Source organism: Callorhinus ursinus, unplaced genomic scaffold (genome assembly GCF_003265705.2).
Source record: "Callorhinus ursinus isolate GAN/ISIS: 27379988/994484 unplaced genomic scaffold, GSC_fseal_2.0 scaffold33, whole genome shotgun sequence".
NCBI classification, from domain to species: Eukaryota; Metazoa; Chordata; class Mammalia; order Carnivora; family Otariidae; genus Callorhinus; species Callorhinus ursinus.
Window position 1 is genome coordinate 14,489,796 of NW_027397095.1, and position 13,891 is coordinate 14,503,686.

The window sequence follows — 13,891 nt, forward strand, 5'->3', positions numbered from 1 at the left end:
AGGGGCCAGGCCAACAGAGCGGTGTCCATGGGGGGGAAGGGGCCAGGGCAACAGAGCGGTGTCCATGGCGGGGGAGGGTCCAGGTGTCTCCCACCCCCACTGAAGCGCTCCTCCCGGGCGCTCCCCCCAGTGCACCTTCTTCTTCTCCTAGGCCATTCTGACCCGAGATTCTTCAGGTTTAAGGAAGCTCGGGAGATTTCTGCTCTCCAGGTTCTCCCTGCCGCTCTCCTTCCCCCTGAGGTGGTGGCCCTACTGGAAAGAGCTGTGCGCACCCTGCTGACTTCTTCCAAGTGGCGACCCTGTTCCTCTCCCTGCCGGGAACGGCGCGGGCGGAGTGAGGGGATGAACGGGCGAGAGGAGGCCTTGAGAAAACTCTGTGCTTTGGGTTCCTCTCTGCTTCTGCGGCCGGAGGTGGACACAGGAGAAGGGAACCAGGAATCTTTGCTCTGCCCTTGGCCATCTGGGCCTTTCTCTCCTCCCCGACTAGCGGCCTTCTAGCCTGGCCTGGCTCCGGGCCGTCCTTCAGGGGGGTCCCTCCTTCTCTGCCCTCCTGGTGTCTGGCCTAGCGCCAGGCTCTGGGCCACTCCATTTTCCAATCGGTTGCCGCCTGGCATCCCCGGTGCTAGAGCTTCCTTCCTGTGGCCTGTTGGTATTGGTCCAGGAGCTTCTGGCTTCTTTTCCAGAGACTGGACCGGAGAGGCGTGAGAGCAGACCTGACCCCAGGCAGAAGGGATGTAAGGGAGGCGGGCATCACCCGCGCCTCACTGCCCTGAGCACATCATCCTGGGCCAGGGTTCTCAGGCTCTTCCCGGTGGCCCGGAGTCTGTGGCTGCCACCGGCCCTCTGTGCCCCCGCCCCCACCCCAACTCATCTATGCTGACTTTCAAGTGGGTGCCTCAGTGCTTAAGTGGACAAACTTTTCTGCCCAGGAGATGGCCCGTCTTAAGGTGGGGCTCATCTCTCAGGCCTTTTGCGATTCCTCCAGCCTTGTGCTGCTTTAAACGGAGGCGCCCACAAAATCACCCTCTAGAACTTTCTGTGGCCACACGCCTTCCATTCCCCGATTCTTCCATCTGCTCTTTCCCTTCCCTCTCACCTTCCCTTGTTCTTTGACTTCGAGATCTTAGCTCTCTGGCTTGGCTTTGCTGCTCCCCGCCCGCCTTGGCAACGCACGGACTCTTGGGGCCTACAGACCCCTCCCCTATTAGTCAGTATCCTAGAGTTTAGCCTTTGGGTCCTTGTCATAAAATACCATAAGAGAGCACGTGGTAATTTAGTCTCACCTCCTCATGGTACAAATGTGGGAACTGAGGCCCAGTTTGGAGGAGGTGTGGCTTTGTGGCAGGGCCACAAAGATAATCTGTTGGAAGGGCAGAATCAGGACCCAGGCCTTCTGATTCCTAATCAGATACGGTTCCCAAATCTTTCACATGTGCTTGTTTCTCGTCAGCAGAGAGTGGGTCGTTTTATGTAGCACGCATGGGCCCTGGAGTCAGATGACCTCGCCTTGCCCGTGGACTTGCCCGTGACCCTGGGCAGTTACTTAGCCTTTTGGGTTCCCTCATTTGCAGAATGGGGAGGATGGAGAATAAATAGTACTGCCTCATGGGATCGTTCCGAGGATCGAATGAGATGACGCGTGCCCGTATTAAGTATCCAGTAAGCGCTAACTGCTGTGTTTCGTCATTGCAGCTCTGAGCCCGTAGTAGGTCTGCATAAAGACTTTGGGATAGCAAAGAGAGGGGCCTTGGGAAAGATGGTTCTGACTTTGTGGCCTGGTTCAGAGGGAGTGATTCCAATGGTGGGGATCCGAGGCCATGTGGAAAGAGAGGTCAATGCCATGGCTAGGGGAAAGGGAGAGATTTGGGGATCAGGGAACCTTTTCGTAGCCCTTCCTGCGACTCCAAATCCGCAGCTGCCTCTGCCTGGCTGCAGGGCTCTGGGTGGGGTTAAGGGCTAAGGAAATCTGGGGCCTCGGGCTCTCAGATATCACCTTAACCGGGAAGAGCCAGGGCTCTCAGATTCTTGGGTGTGTATTTCAGGGGGCATGTGCCCTTTGTGGACAGCGGCCTCCCCCTTCCCCATACCCACCCCTTCCCTGTTAAGGCACAGTGCATTCCGAGACCTCTGTGCCCTGCCCTTCAGAACTGGGAGGCCAAGAGCTAGTTATCATAACCATGAGGCAAAGCTGAGATTGCCTTCCCCAGCCCCCACCCCGTGGGCTTAAAGGGCCTGAAGATGAAACCAAAAAGCTACAAGTTGCCTTCATAAAAGGTACAGATAGCGCAGCTTGGCATGGCGGCACATTCCTGGGGCCGGGTTTTCTCCCTCCTTTATCTCCCCTACCTCCTCCCCCACCCCCTGCAGAAAATGACTACCCGTGTCTCATCTTCTAGGGGCCTTTGGAATTCAAAGGCCAGGAAGCATCCGGGCCATAGCCCGCAGACTCCAACCAGCCACGAAGAGCTCACGCCCCACGCCAGCACTGCCACCCCCTTTCTCCTTTTGCCTTTCTCCCCCCCCTTGGAAATTTTTCACACCCCCTCCCCAAAACTGATGGATTATTGACCGCCAGGAGCTGTAATAACAGCAACCACAACAAATACCTCATAAACCAAAAAACCACAGGCACACTCCGCTTGGGATGGTCTTGAGCACTGGCAGAGAGGTTGAGTCCAGAGCTCTGGGCACCTGACACACCCTTAAAGCTGTGAAGTCCATCCTCAGGGCCCCTTGACTCAATTCTGGCTCTCCCTTGAGTCGTCCAGGGTCCCCATGCTTCCTGCTCCCCTGGCTGGGACCCTACTTCAGCCTGGCCACCCAAGGGGCCCATGCGACAGACGTGTCCCCTTTAATACTGTGTGATGGCTCATTGTAATATGTGTGGCCAGTGAGCCATTTGGGGCAGGATTCTTCATTGTTAAACTGGCCAGTGAATCTTGGCAAAGACGTTAGGGGCTGAGAGTGACCTTCCTAGTTGTCCTATTTTCGGGTCCTGTCATAGACCAGCATGTGAGATTCTTTGGGGGCAGGAGAGGGTGGGCATTTAATGCTTACCAGATTTTGCCAAGTTAGGAGGAAGGAGAGTGTGGTGGTCGAACCACGGTCTCCGAAATCCTCCAGAACTGGATTTGAGTCCTAGCTCTATTACTTCTGCACAGATGACCTCATGTCAGCGAGACTCAGTTTCCCCACCTGGGAAACAGGGATGGACACACCAATGCCCACCTCATAGGGCTCTTGTGAGGCTTCAGTAAAGAACACACGAAGAAACAGCTTTCACAGTGCTTGCCTGGCACGGAGCAGGGCTCTGCAATTTCGTTCGTTGTGTTCACCGTGTAATATTAATTGTCCCTGACCGCAAGGACAGAGCCTTGAATCGTAGGATATGTGGACTGACGAGACAGAATGAGACTCCCCATCAGCTAGGCTTTGAGGCCACTGGAGAGATGGCAGAAAGAAACTTCTCGGCCAAGTTCTTTGCATTTTTGACCTCTTGAGGATCTAAGGTGTTAGGGGTGGCCTGAGTTGGGTCTTTCTGAGCTTCTGCTGGTTTACCCTGGGGGGTTGAGGTGCAATGGGGAGGAAGGAAAGGCAGACCTGGAGGCAAGCTAAAGACCTTTGAAATGGAAGCACGGGAGGAGGAAAAGGCACAAAGAAGAAGAAGAAGGAAGAAGAAGAGGAGGAGGAGGAGGAGGAGAAGCTGCAATCCAGTGCAGCTCTTGCAGGTGCCCCCTTAAGATAAGGGGGGCGGGAATCTTTCCTCTTGCTCTCTTCTGGCAGAGGGACGTATCTCCACAGAAATTTTAAAGCGGTCTTCCCGCCGAGACACATGTTCTTTTGAGGCCGCCTCCAGTCTCTGGGACAAGTCTCCACGCTTCCTGGCTCACAAGCAGGGTGCTAAGAGGTCTTCCTGAAATGGGCTTCCCTATCTATGGTGGGGACACGGAGGGTGGCAGGCTTGCATTTTTCTCTGGCCTCCTGGAGTGGGAGAAAGGCCCGGGTGACAATTTCTCTAGAGCAGGTGTCTGCGGCAGGAGTCCCCTAGAGCGTGCTTAGCCATCTGCTCGATGGTTGTGGTGGTCAGACACCCGTAGGTGAGGGTGTGGGGTGTAGAGAAGTGACCCTCTATCCCTCATATGTCTTCCTCCTGGCGCCCATGGGCACTTGGAGGCGGGGCTTTGCGGAAGTCATTGAAGATGTCACATCACCTAAGGTGCCCCCAAAGCCATGCGGCACTTTCTGCCAAGGGCTCTCCGAGCCAGGCTAAATGACCAGCAGGATTGTTTCCCTTGACCCAGGATAGCGCGAGGGGGCTCACATCTGCTCCCGGGAGCATATGCAAGCAGAAGTTCTAGAGCTAACTGGGCTGGGGGAAGGGAGCAAAGAATCCCAAGGGCTGCTTACTGAGTTCTGTGTTTCATCTTCCGTGGCTCCAAACCTACCCTGCTTCTGCCTTCTTCCTCAGCGAGAGCTGGTTCCCGTAGGACTTGTATTCGTGTCCTATTGCTGTGTAACAAGTGTCTCACATGACGCAAATGTGCCACCTCGCGGCGTCCGCGAGTCCGGAGCCCCGGCACTGTGTACGTCAAGGGCTCGCGAGGCAGCACTGAGAGGATCAGCCGTGGCTGAGGACCCATCCGAGGTCGGAGCTTCTCTTCCAGACGAGCTGGTGGGTGGCAGAATTCAGGCTTTTGAGATGGTAGGGTTGAGGTCCCCCACTTTCTGGCTGGCTGTCAGCCAAGGCTTGTTCTCAGTGGCCGGAGGCCACCTGCCAGGCCCTGCCACGTGGTCCTCACTCCCCACGACATAGCGGTTTGGCCCTTCAAGCCCGACAGGAGAGTGTCTGCCGTGGCTTCACATCTCTCTGACTTCTCTGACCTCTGGACATGCTTTTAAAAAGAGCTTGCCTGATTAGGTCAGGCCCACCCAGACTCCAGGGGAAGGGATTTACAGGGCACACACGCTTAGAGTTCTGACTACCACAGACTCCACGAAAAGCATTTCAGCCTGCCAGATTATTTGCTACAAAACGACGCCAGCTGCTTTCTGTTAGCCTTCCCCACTCTGGAAAGCCGGCAAAGCTGTCAAGCAGAGTCTTTTGAGTTCTTGAACCTGAACCAGGCTGTGGTTAAAAAATTGCAACAGCCTTGGAAGACAGGCGTTATTCCCTTGTTGCTTCTCTCTCCCCAGCCCCCACAGAGCCCGTGTTCAGCCCTCAAGTCAGACAGGCTGAGAAGCAAAAGGCAGCCGCGAGGCCTAAGCATCTAGGGTCGGCCGAGAGCAAGCAAGCATTTAAACGATGACCGATAATGAAACTTTAGATCCCTGCTGGGCGGGGTTTCCTGATGCCCGTCATGACATGACTTCATGCTCCTTGGAAGTGGTTCTGAAGACCTCTCATTTACTGGATAAAAACATACATTCTTTCCTCCTTCCCTACTCGGCTTGCCAACTTCTTCATGGATTTTGTGCATAGGGGATTTTTACTGAAAGTGTGTCTCATATTGTCCCCATGTGTTTAAAAAAGGGGACCGCTTTCCCTACCGATTTCCTGTTTGTCGCGGCAGCACCCCTACTCCCTGCTCCTGTGTTCGTCCATCCGGAAAAACACGCAGCGAGCGCCTTCTGCGCGCCTGGCCTCGTTCTAGGTGTTGGTGACGTCCGGGTGGGCAAGACACGGTCCCTGTCTTCAAGGCTATATCAGCCGCGACGGAAGCATGCGCAAAGGGCCAAGAGCATGGGGTGCGGGTGGTGACCTTTGAGCTGGGTCTAGAGGAACAGGTAAGATTGTAAGGATGTGGGGATGAGGGAGTTGACGTTCTAGGCCAAGTGGACAGAGCACCGAACGTGAGAGCACCTGGTGCGTCTGGGGAATGACGGGGAATTCTGGGCGTGAGGGCATGAGTGGGGGGTGGACTTCTGGTACAACGGAGAGGGGCAGGGAACACCAGATTGCGGAAGGCCTCGAGAGTCAAGGACTTGGCTCTTACCCTGCCGGCAGCAGGAAGTTGATGAACTAGTTGAAGCTGGGGAGGCTCACAATCAAGACCAAACATTGTGACTTTTTTGAGATACCAATGAGGTGACAGCAGTTTTTGCTAAGTATCATTCATACACAAAAGTATAGACCAGAGGACGTGGCCCAAAGGCCATTTTTAAAGAGGCCTGGTCTAACGAGGGAACCAATTCACTTTAGATTTAGATTAGCCATCACGAGAGACGTGAAAGAAATACAATACGCCTCTGTGAGGAGGTACTTGGGAAGCAAAGCTCTGGTTACTAAGGTCAGCCAAGGCCAACAGGAAAGGAGTTTTGCCAGAGGTGGAGGGCTGTAACAGGGTATCTGTTCCTGAAGCTTCCTCTGTGAGGTTCCGGGCCTAGGCCAGCCGAGTGGGGCTCCACACCCAGGGTTCTCGTGCCTGGGACGTGTAGGAGTAGATTCTCTACACCACGGGCAGGAGGGGCCCGAGCGTGCTTGGTTCTGCATAGATGAACAGCCTAGGAGTGGGGCCCACCTCACTAGGAGGGAAGGAAGGCCCTGCAAAGCTGGGAAAACAAGGGGGTCCCCCCCAGGACAAGCGCTCCTACAGCATACCTCTACTTCTAGGAAATTTCTGACCGCGAAGACGGCTCCTATGTTACTTCCCCCCCTTTTTTTTTTAATTGAATTTAGGCATTCGTGCACCAAACATTTATTGAGGGCCTGCTGTGTGCTAGGTACCATTCTAGGGGCTAGGAGATCCAGTGATGGACAGAATACGCAAAGCCCCTGACCTTATGGAATTTACATTCCAGGAGAGAAGACAGACAAGAGACAAGTAAATTACTACAGAATATGGTTTTAGGTAGTACTGAGTGCTATAAGGATGTTCATAAAGGGTCATGTGATGGAGAGAGACTGGAGGCTCTAACCAGGATGGTCATGGAGGTCTTCTCTGGGAGGGAACATCTGAGCTGACTTGAAAGCTACAAAGGAGTCAGTTGTGCAACTAGCCGGGGAAAGAGCCCTCCGGGCAAAGGGAACCGCAAGTGCCAAGGTCCTGAGATCAAAAGGGGCTGGGTGTGTTGGGTGGTGGTGAGAAGGCCAGTGAGGCTGCAGCAGAGAGAGGAAGGAGGAGGGTAACAGGATCGGCGGTCAGGGGGGCACGAGCGTGGGGCCAGATCACATAAGGCCTGGGTCGGGGAGTAAGGAGCTGGGACTTTGAGCGTGATGGCAAGTCACTGGGGGGTTTCGAGCAGGGGGCTGGTGGGACTGATGTGGCCACTGTGTGGAGAAAAAGGAGGCAGACGAGGAAGCAGGGGGACTGGTTAGGTCATTGTAGTGATGCAGCAACAAGATAATGGTGTCTTAGACGGGGCCAGAGAGGGTCAGATTCCAGAAACACACGCAAGGAGGACTCGCAGGATTTACTGTCGGATTCGATGTGGCATACGAAGGAAAGAGAGGAATCAAGAGCTCCTAAATTTCAGTCTGAGCATTTGGTTAGTGGCATTTTTTGGAGCGGGGTGGGGGGAAACTGGGGTGGGGGAAGGAGTGGGTATGAGGGGAAGCAAGAGTTCCACACACTGTTAGTTGGAGGTGTTGGCTAGGCAGTTGGTTATAGGGCCATGGGGTACAGAGGAGACATCCAGTCTAGAGAGAGACACTTTGGAGTCCAGTGTAGAGATGGTACTTCAAGTCTGAACGAGATCATTTAGGATGTGGTAGCCCCTAGCCACGTGTGCCCTTCGAGCACTCGAAATTGGTCAGCTCCGATTGAGATGTGCCGCCTGAGTGAAATGCGAACCGAATTTCAAAGACTTAGCACGGGGGAAAAAAAAAAAGAACGTAAAATGTTTTGGTTCTGTTGAGTTAAATAAAATATGGTAATGTTTGGGCTCTACTGAGGTCAAAGTAACCCCACCTGTTTTCTTTTGGCTTTTTAAAATACGTCTACTAGGAATTTTGCAACAACACTTGTGGCTTGCAGTGGTGGCTCACGTTCATGTTCCTACTGAATGGCACTGATTTAGGAAACAGTCATAGATAAAGAGGGCCAAGGACAGAGGCTTTAGGGGCTACAACATTTCAGATCTAGGGAGAGGAGGAAGATCAAGCAAAGGAGCTTGAGGAAGAATCAGCCAATGAGGTTGGAGGAAAATTAAGGGAGTGTGATGGTCAGTAAGGCGAAGTGATAAAATTATGCAAAAAGGAGGGCGTGTCAGATGTTGCTGGGAAGTCAGGGGACTTGCAGTGGCATTTCTAAGAGCCATTTTGGTGGAGTGCTTTGGAAGGAGTTCGGGTCGGAAGCCTCAATTCAGAGAGAGAGCCCGGGAGACTAAGAAGTGAAGACATAAGGCTAGTAAGTATAGATGACATAACCCTTTAAAGTTTTGGGGTGGTAAGAAAGGGGGTGGTAACGGGAAGAGAATTTCAAATCAAGGGGAGCCATGTGTGTTTCGCTTTGTTGGGTGGGTGGGTGGTTGGTTGAGACAGGGAGACAGCTCAGCTGATGGTGGTGCTGTCTTCAGGGTCCTTGGGATTCGCTTAGGAGGATGCGGCAAGTGTGCGAGGAAGGATCGGAGACAGTCTGCACTCGAGAGTTAGTCAAATCGAGTGATTCTATTCACGGCTCTAAGGGATTCAGATGCCACCAAGGTGTCCTCTTTCATTGTTCTCTCTCTTGGCCTCCCTATTTTCCTCTTTGGTTATTGCTTTGCTGTCTTCTACCCCTGCCAGTGGTGGGTTAAGGACAATATTAGCCTACTGCGGCCTGCTATTTTGGACAACAGGCTCCTTTTCTATGGACTTCTCCAAAGCTCAGAGAGTTTTTTTTCCCCATGGTGTAAAAAGCCTTCCTTAGTGTCGGGGCAGGGGTGCTGCTGTCCTCCCTCGGGATTTCTGAGGGACTTCTGACCTTCTCCATCCCTTTGCTCCTCCCAAATCTCCAGGTGGAACACGTTGTGTGTGAGAATTAGGGAGCATTGTATGGGCTTGGGATTAAGTCATCTTCAGGCGGAATTGTGATATTGGCTAATAGAGTTTGAGTGACTTGAACATAGTGTCAGTACTTTTCAGCCAAGGCCAGCCAGGACACACCTGTCATCGAGCGAGTTGGGTTTATCACTCATCACAGTAAGAAAGAACTCACACCATGGGAAATCACAGGACTTCAAAGTGAGAGGGTCTGAAGCCACCTCGACACCAGGGCCCTGTCAGCCCTCACTGTGGTTTGGAAGCGTTCACTTTCCAAGGCCTCAGTCACTCTTGCTGGTGACCTCTCAAGTCCGCCTTAACCTCAGAGCCTATGGGCGTCCCTCTCTACTTCCGGAGATGTATCGGGGCGTATGGCTGGAGGGCAAGACAAGACTGGCCTGGAATCCGTCCACGAAACAGCAGTGGCAGTTTGACTATGTCTGGGAGCTGAGCAGATCTAGGGTGGGAAAGGGGGCTCCAGAATCTACTTAACCCCCACTTGATTGTCCTTCAACTGGTCGGATCAAGACCCTAGGGGGAGCTCTTATGAGGCCCAGCTCTGCCGGCCTCTCTACAGCTTCCCAGCTGTGTATGAATATAGCATCCTTTCTCTGGGTTAGGGTGCTTGCTGGTCAGAGCCCCCTTCCCAACCCACACAAACTCCCATCAAAAATGTCAGCGTTAATTTTTAAAGATCTGGTTATCCACAGACATGTTTCCCTAGACCTGTCAGCCCTAGCTTTTGCTAGAAGGCTATATTGAATGGGAAATTTACAGTTGATGCTCAATTGATTATCTGTACTGATGGAGAAAAGCGTAAGGACAGATGATTCTCCCATGACATAGAATCAGAGTCATGGGAGAATTAGCCTTTTAATGGTCGCTTGGATTGCTTCCCATTTTTGGCTATTTAAAACAATGCAATGATAAACATTTTTGCATGTATATTTCTGTGTATTTCCCTGTTCTAGACATTTCATATAAATGAAGTCATGAGCTTTTTTTTTTTTTTAAAGATTTTATTTATTTATCTGACAGAGAGAGACACAGCGAGAGAGGGAACACGAGCAGGGGGAGCGAGAGAGGGAGAAGCAGGCTTCCCGCCGAGCAGGGAGCCCGATGCGGGGCTCGATCCCAGGATCCTGGGATCGAGACCTGAGCCAAAGGCAGACGCTTAATGACTGAGCCACCCGGGCGCCCCTCATGAGCTTTTTTTAAAGGAAGGGTAATTCGCTCTCATGGCAATTCTTTGGTTTTCCTTGAATGGTTTAAGAATCTAATGGAAGGATAAAGGGTAAGGTAAAATGAGTGTGTTAGGCCCTGGATATCAAATGATGATCTTTTGCTTTTTCACTCAATATTTTACTTTAGTGATCCTACTATGGCTGAATCACTAAGTGAAGGTTCTGGAAGTCTGGAAGTTCTGGAGGCAGGTGATGAGGGTAAGTAGCCCAGTGGAATCTTGCCAACTAGAACTAGATTCGTTTACTGTTTTTAACCCTAGGAAAAAATGAAGCCACAAGCAAACGAGTTCATATCAAATTTCTAATAACATTAGACTCAGTCTGCATTTACTTTGCAGGGTTTTTTTTGCCTCTTTTTTGCGGGGTCCAACTCTGATATCACAAGGTTTGTCCGAGGCCCTGCAGTCTTCTTTGGGGATGGTTACTGGTTTCTACTTACTAAGGCAGGAGAGATGTTTCTGCTTAATTAGAAAAAAAAATTTGTAGCAGACCATGACCTGAGCGATTCAACTGAGGTTTTACTGTAGAGAGTAATTCAGATTTTTTTGTAATTTGAGGAATAAAGGGGGAATACAAACCAAAGATGCCACCACAGGCTTCTGTAAGTGGGACTCAATTTACAAAAGTTCTTTTTGCAGAACTTACTCAGATGTGTGTCCATTCCCTAAATTGTGGGGCCACCTAGGAGCGATATGTAACCGCGAGTGAGTATCAGTTCAGGGAGGCAAAAGTCACTAGATAGTGATAAGCCTCATCGACATCCCTCCACTGCAAAGGAACCATCAGACATAAAATAAGACATTGAATTTAAAGATAGGACTAAATGCAACAGTTCACTGGGTTGTTCTCCAATTTTTGTTGAAGTGGCATATGATGTGGAAGACTTGATCCGGAAGAACAGAATGGAACCTTCTTGTGGCTTCCTAGAGGCCTGCTTTTACTGCTGATGTGGGGCTGATGTGGGGCAGGGAATGCTGAATCTGGTGCACGGATCCTTGAGGGCAGGGCTTGGGGCTTCGTTTTGGTGTCACCATTGTTTTGTATTGGGTCTCAGAGAGAGAGTCCTTAGATCCCGCAAATACTCAATCAATGAATGGATAAAAAAATGAATGATAGGCCTCTTCACCAAGGCAGCCCCCTACTAAACCAACTGACGTATCTTTTTGGATATGAGCTAGACAGATGCCTCCAAAAGAAGGTGGCAATGCGGTGCATCTTGATGAAGAGTGAAGGTAAGGAAATGCCTTTTCTCTGTTCACAAGATTTCGTTGTTTTAAAAGATCAGACGGTTGGGTACGTTTTTAGAGCTAGTCGTTGCTAGCGAGAGAATAGCATGGCTGTTTGGAGGTTGATGGAGAGAAAGGCTAGATAGAAATGTTTTCTTTCTAAGCAGCGATGCAAGAGAACAAGGTCACTGTCATGCGATGCATTTTTAAAGCCCCATTAAGTTCAACCCAGGCGGGCTGCCTGTGTGCACGGCAGATAAGCAAATATACAACCCAGAAGCAATGATTTCTTCATTGGAGTTAACGGTGTTTTCCTCTCTGGGGGGAAAACTGCTTTTCGTGGGCTGTTTTCTGGCATGTGACACATGACCTTCATTGGATGAGGTTGTTGAGAGCTCCTGTCTGGGAATACGTAGTCCTTGGGCTCGGACAGGGAAATCAGTGGCTTTGTTATAGGAGAAGTCCAGAAGCTGGCGGCCGGCAGCTCACTGCCCACCACTGCGGTACCTGGCAGGGGCACTTGTTACCCAGTGTGGAGGTGGCCTACATAAACATTGCTGGATACAAACGTGGGTTGCGACCGCGACCCGCTGCCTAGGTCTATCTAGCCTTTGGCACTTCAGCTTCTTTTGAAAACCAGCCTGGGCAGGGCTCAGCTGCTGGTAATTTGAAGGCACCCCTTTACAAAAGAGAGCTTGAAAGGCCATTTCATACACTTGAATATAGGGCAACTCTCTCAGATTTCAGTGGGGTTTCAGAATACATAGCTTGTGGACTGTTCCCAGACTTGTATCTATTTCTCAGGGCCAATCTCCACATATGGGGTCTGATGTGGATGGGGCTCGGGAGGTCTCCTAAGCCAAAACAGGCCAAAGACTTGGACTCTTGCAGTTGATATTGGATGTGTGGCAATGGGTTGCTCGGTAAGGCCGTGTCTAGCTTCCTAGTTACTGCCTGAGGTCAGTGAGCCACCAACCCACCATGGTGGTTACCATCTCCTGGTGCACCCCCAGCTCTACCAACAGAGCTCTATCCCCCCATGCCCACATACTCAGAGCTAGCCCACAGGGACGAATGGAAACATTATTTTCCTTCTAGTGCCCATAATTGAAAGAGACACATGTTACTTAAGGTATTTTGGATCCTCATGGGAAAATAGGTTGTTGTTTTTGGCCAGCAAAAATGGAAAACTGGGGGGGGGGCACGGAAATTGAAATACATGCATCATTAAATGTTAGCCCCTGTTATGGTTCTAAAGTGACCAGTCATTTTGCTGATTTAGGGACATAAAAAAGTGTTAGTGCCTAATTTTGTCTGCCCATACGATGATTATGCTTGGTACGTTCAGCTTTGGAGCCCGAATGTTTATTGGAAGTGTTTTTATTCAATTATTAAATGTTTATAGATTGCGTTACAAGTGCAGCTACTAGCCACTGATTCTCTCATCTCTGCCTTTTTGCTGGTTTGCGAGAAGCAGGTTTGCCCTCCTCCCTTCTAGTCGGGGATTTTGAAGCAAGAGGGGCAATGATCACTATGTTTCTAAACACTCTGAGCATAAAGTTGTTCCTCTTTTAGAAGACCGGAAGGAGACCACCCACCAAGAATCAATAAATCTTATTTGTTCTGGGTGAAAACTGGCAGGGACTTTTACACCGGAGAAATAGGCAAATACTACAAATAAGGGCATTTCCCCCAAGAGATCCAGTTGATAAATCTTTTCCAGCAAAGAACTGATCATAGCAATTAGTATAGTATAGTAATCCTCGACCATTTTCAAGCCACCCCCAAGCATCGTTCTAAATAATTTATCATTAGGGCGCCTGGGTGGCTCAGTTGGTTAAGCGACTGCCTTCGGCTCAGGTCATGATCCTGGAGTCCCGGGATCGAGTCCCACATCGGGCTCCCTGCTCAGCAGGGAGTCTGCTTCTCCCTCTGACCCTCTTCCCTCTCGTGCTCTCTATCTCTCATTCTCTCTCAAATAAATAAATTAAATCTTTAAAAAATAAATAAATAAATAATTTATCATTATAGAAATTAGTTGAACTCTTCCTGAAAAAAAATTATAGAAGGAAACTTGAAAAAAATATGTTTCCTGCTGTATCTTCGTGTTTTATTCTTTCTATCCGTAGGTAGAATCGCCAAGTTGGTCCCCATCATGACCCTATTTAGGTACATCCTAGTAGATGAGAAATGGCCCAAGCCATTCCAAACAGGAGTTACTTAAATAGGGATTATCAAGCATATAGTCCTCTGTCTTCTTGCATTGCCCCACCCCACGCTGGCTTCTGCTTCTAATCATTATACTGTACAGATCACTACTGATTGATAGATATGGGGCTGCTTCATCTTATCTATAGATAAATAGAACTGATAGACCAATTCTACAGATAGAATTGAATCTGGTCTTAATAAACAAGTAATTATCGGGGCACCTGGTTGACTCTGTGGGTAGAGCCTGCAAC

At 50.5% G+C, this 13,891-nt stretch overlaps 1 protein-coding gene across 2 annotated transcripts in view; it reads left to right on the forward strand.

Moving 5' to 3' along the window:
- KIAA1210 (KIAA1210 ortholog) overlaps nt 1–13,891 on the forward strand; it is a 65,663-nt gene that overhangs the window by 11,314 nt on the left and 40,458 nt on the right. Inside the window, exons 1-2 of one of the 2 annotated variants that reach the window (XM_025852635.2) lie at nt 8,110–8,345; nt 10,331–10,401. In XM_025852635.2, coding sequence (XP_025708420.2) covers nt 10,341–10,401 — 61 coding nt within the window. In that variant the 5' untranslated portion in view covers nt 8,110–8,345; nt 10,331–10,340. Of the gene's footprint in view, nt 1–8,109; nt 8,346–10,330; nt 10,402–13,891 lie in introns of those variants that run through there. The other variant, XM_073879219.1, reaches the window with a different exon arrangement.